Below are 4377 nucleotides of genomic sequence, written 5' to 3' on the forward strand. Positions count from 1 at the left end.
AAGAAATGGTAGAAGTAGACATTGGTAGTGGTAATACTAAAGAGAGTTATCTAAATTAACAAGACAGGATGAACAGTTAATCAAGTGAAAATGGAATTTGGGCTTCATTTGTTCTCATGGTCACTTTTCTCCCTCTTGCTAAAGACATGGAAAAGAACAGGCTGGTAGAGGATCCAAAGGTCACAAAAAAGGAAATAAACAAGTAAGTATCTTTCTTGAAATTATCCTGCTGCTGCTTTGACACCTTTTGCTACTTCTGGCTAAACTATAAGAGATTATGGCAAACATGGAAAGCTGAGCTGTCTGGGGGCAGTTTTCATGCCTTTGCTAGCCATTTGATTTCAGTGCCCACTTCTCTGGTATGGTGGTCAGTAAGCATTTGTCACCCTGAATTGTTCCCACGGGGCTGCAGAGGCTTTTTTTTTTTTCTGAATGAAAGGTCACACAATAGAAAACAGGTACAATGTCCTGAAGACCTGTGCCTAGTATAGTTGTGCTGCACGAAGCCAGAAGGGAGCACAGTGACACCGACAGCTGGATTGTCTAAAGCCTGTCTGAGCTTTGAGTGCCCAGCAGAGATGCTTAAAAAAACTTGCCTTGCCTTATGGGAGATGAAAGTATTGCTATTCTTGTGTGTGTGTGTGTGTGTGTGTGTGTGTGTGTGTGTGTACATATGTGTGTTTCTAGAGCTTGAACTAGGACCTTGCACATGCTAGGCAAATGCTTTATCACTGAGTTACATCACCAGCTTTCACCTATTTATGTGTACGTGCACATATGTACAGGTGTGAATACATATGTGGAGTTCAGAAGTAGATTTCAGTTATCTTTCTTTGTCACTTTCCACCTTTTCTCCCCTCCTCTCCTCTCCTCTCTCCCTTTCTCTTTATTCCTTTGAGGCAGGATCTCACTATAAAACCCTAGCTGGCCTAGAACTATCTATGTAGATAAGGCTGGCCTCACAGAGATCCATCAGCATCTGCCTCCCACCTGCTGGTATTAAAGATGTGTGCCAAGCTGTCATCAGCTATCAATCCAAAATCTACACTCCTATATACAGCCATACTTCACTCTATCAACAATATTAGCCAGAAATAGTGATGCATACCTTTAATCTCAGAACTCAGGAGGCAGAGGCAGGTAGATCTCTGAGTTCAGGGCAAGCCTGCTCTATATAGTGAGTTCTAGGACAGCCAGAGATACATAGTGAGACCCTCTCTTGAAATAAAAATGATAAATAAACAAATCCAACTATTTAATGTTCTTCCCATGTTATTTTTAATCATTTTAGTGATATGAGAGTGAAGAGAAAACTTCACTATTCTAAGGAGCCGAAAGCTTGATATATCAGAATAACTGCTACTCACACAGCCACTTGGATTTGTTTGGAACAGAGAGTGAATAACTATAGATAATGTTTAAAATAGAATTTTAACTCCAAAGACAAGCTCTTAGCTAATGTTGTAATTGTCTCATATTGCTTAGATTCAAGTTCTTTCTTCAACAAGTCACCTGAATAACCAGGTCAGAAGAGACATTTGAACATTTGCTATTTCTTACTGTTGTTATTTCATGAAAGGAGTTATTTTTAGTTAAATGTTAAAAAAAAATCAGCAAATTGCCTGGCTTTGGTGGCCTACACCTTTAATCCCAGCACTTGGGAGACAGAGACAGGTGCATCTTTGTGAGTTTGAGGCCAGCCTAGTCTACAGAGTAAGTTCCAGGACAGCCAGGGATATCTTGTCTCAAAACAAAACAACAATATGCTTTAAAGCTATATGAGTTGTGTCATCATTGTATCTTCATTGCTGCTGGGTTGCAGTTCTTAGGACAGTATCAGAAGGCCTGATTTGTAGGCTTTCAGCTATTTCTGAAGACTTTCTCAGGCTACCTTATGAACATGCTTGGAGAAGTCCAGCCAGTTTGGGATTACCATTTCCCTGTTTTTGACAGGGCTCTTCAGATGGAATTTCCAAATCTGTGGAGCTTCACCAGAGTCGGGCCCGTTCGCAGGTGAATGGAAACAATGGCACATTGATTGTGGAGGAGAAGAGCGATCCCCTTCCAGCTCCATCCCAGTCCGCCTTATCCAGAGACAGTAATGTGTGTAATAATAGCGATGACCACTGCCTCCCTGTGAAGAATGGAGAAAAGAACCATGTGCAAGAGCAAGAGCTAGAAGCTACGGCCCAACAGAAAGAGGAATGATAAGCTGAAGATGGTTGCACTTGTTAGGGGGAGGAGAAAACGATACTTTTCTGATTCCAGGCCCAAGTTAGAGGAGGATAGAAATCTTTACCCTAGATCTATTCTGGATTTTCAGGAGATATTTATGTATTGTATCCACCTTTTCGTCCCCATCTTCTCTGGCTCCAGACTTAGAATCTGGGAGGTTTCTGGTTAATGATGACTAAGCTCCAATTCTCAAATATACGGCACCAATATTTTCTTTGTACCTACTGGAAGTCTAGTGAGGCAGTAACTGTCAGAAAGGAGATATTATTATGTAAGTCCTATGGAAAAGTTCTGGCTTTGATTTTCTGAGTATTTAATGTGATAGCTCATTTATAAACTTATATGAAAAATATGAGGTTGAAAGATAAGCTGCCTATGGGTTCCTGGTTTTTGCCTTTGAGGTAATGGAACCCTTGATACCTAATCATTATCCTCCTTTCTCTCTTCCCTAACTCACCTACCCCAGGATTTTGTATACCACCTCTAGCTCTGGCCTGACAATCAGATAGGTTGATGTTTTCAGGGAAGTAGACAGTGTTGGTTTGGGTTATTTTATTTTATTTTTTATTTTATACACTTTAAAAAAAAACTACAATGGCCTTTGTACTGGGAGATTCAAGTGAGTCCAAAAAGTACTGGGCAGATTTTTCCTGCCTCCCAACCAGTGCATTGTTTATAAAATAGAAGCTATGGTGCAGTTCACTCTCTGCTGCCCACACTCTAAAAGGGTGGGGATTAATGTTATGAAACTGAGTACAAAAGGGACTCAAAGACTTTATGTGTGTGTACATGTGTATAGGTGTGTGTGTGGGTGTATATATGAACATGTGTATCTATATGCATACACATACCCTTTATATAAGAGACAGATCTATTTATCTATACATATTTTATATATATAAATGTGTGTATACAGATATATATACACATACATACATGGTAAAGTTCCAGAAGATTTACTGAATTTCCCAGAAATGCTTCCACTGCTATGGAATGGTGGGTTTCAAAAGACCATACTTTAAATCTGAAATCCTTACTAAGTCACAGCCTATCACAATTATGAGAAGATGGGCTACTCTAAATCAGACATAAAGTACTTTCCAGAGATTGCCTGTTCAGAACAACAAATACTTCACTTTGAACAGAGCCCTCACATCCCATATGGTGAAAACAGGAGGTTGAGATGGGATTGGGAAGAGTTGCACATTTTTTATGAAGGTCTGGAGATAGAAAAGGGATAGGAGGTAATTTCCATTTGAAAAGGCTTTCAGCCAATTTGGAAGAAATGTCTTTTGGAACTCCAGGATCAAATTGGCTTCTGGCAAGAACTAACTGACATGAATCCAAGGAGGGAAAACTCACATTGGAATGATGGGGTGGGGAGATGTGAGGAAATTTGACAATTTGATTTTACATGCTTACTTAGATTGTTTCATTTATTCATTGACATTTTGACTACAGGATCTTTTCATTTGCTTTGCAAGGAAGATGTCAGAGAACTTGGCCAGGGATTTGAGAGGCATTCTACAAAAGATTCTCAGTCCCTGTGGGGCCAAGATCTGCCCAGGATAAAAAGGCTCTTCCTCCTTGCTGGAGAAAATCTTACGAAAACCTTGATTTCCAGTTTCCCTCATTTTGGACAGCCAAAATACAAGGGATGGAAACAAGGCTTGTAACAAACTAGTAGTGTATCTTCATTCAGGAATTGAGGCTTCTAGCCACACACATCTCCTTTTGGACTTTGATATTCTTGCCCAAGAAATATCATTTCTACAAGAATATAACTGACTAGACTCCTAGCAGGGTCCTCTATTTTGGGGGGAAAAAACCCATGCATCTTAACTTACAATAGATCCTTGGTGGTTTTTTTCCAGACAACCAGAAGGCTATATTTGCGGTCTGCCCATTTGTCTCAAGAAAGTAAAATGTCTTGGGGTATTTAACCCAAGTCTAACCCAGTTTAAGAGAACTCACAATTTTCAGGGGACAGGAGCCCTGGTATGCTTTGCCCCTTGCCCAGACATTTCTTAAATACGCCTAATAAGGGTGGCAAGACTATGTTTCATGCCATATATAAGAAGAAGACGAAGAAAAAGTATACAACACTTCCTCTTTGAAATGAGCTCCCCTGATTTGGTTCCC

General features: G+C 40.0%; 1 protein-coding gene across 1 annotated transcript in view; it reads left to right on the forward strand.

Moving 5' to 3' along the window:
* The window catches only part of Fam120c (family with sequence similarity 120C), a 119281-nt gene extending 114910 nt beyond the window's left edge, over positions 1-4371 (forward strand). Inside the window, 2 exon segments of the mRNA XM_031380844.1 lie at positions 145-202; positions 1954-4371. Of these exon segments, the coding sequence (XP_031236704.1) occupies positions 145-202; positions 1954-2208 (313 nt within the window). The 3' untranslated portion in view covers positions 2209-4371.
* The last annotated feature ends 6 nt before the right edge of the window (positions 4372-4377 follow it).

The sequence above is a fragment of the Mastomys coucha genome, chromosome X (genome assembly GCF_008632895.1).
Source record: "Mastomys coucha isolate ucsf_1 chromosome X, UCSF_Mcou_1, whole genome shotgun sequence".
NCBI lineage: Eukaryota > Metazoa > Chordata > Mammalia > Rodentia > Muridae > Mastomys > Mastomys coucha.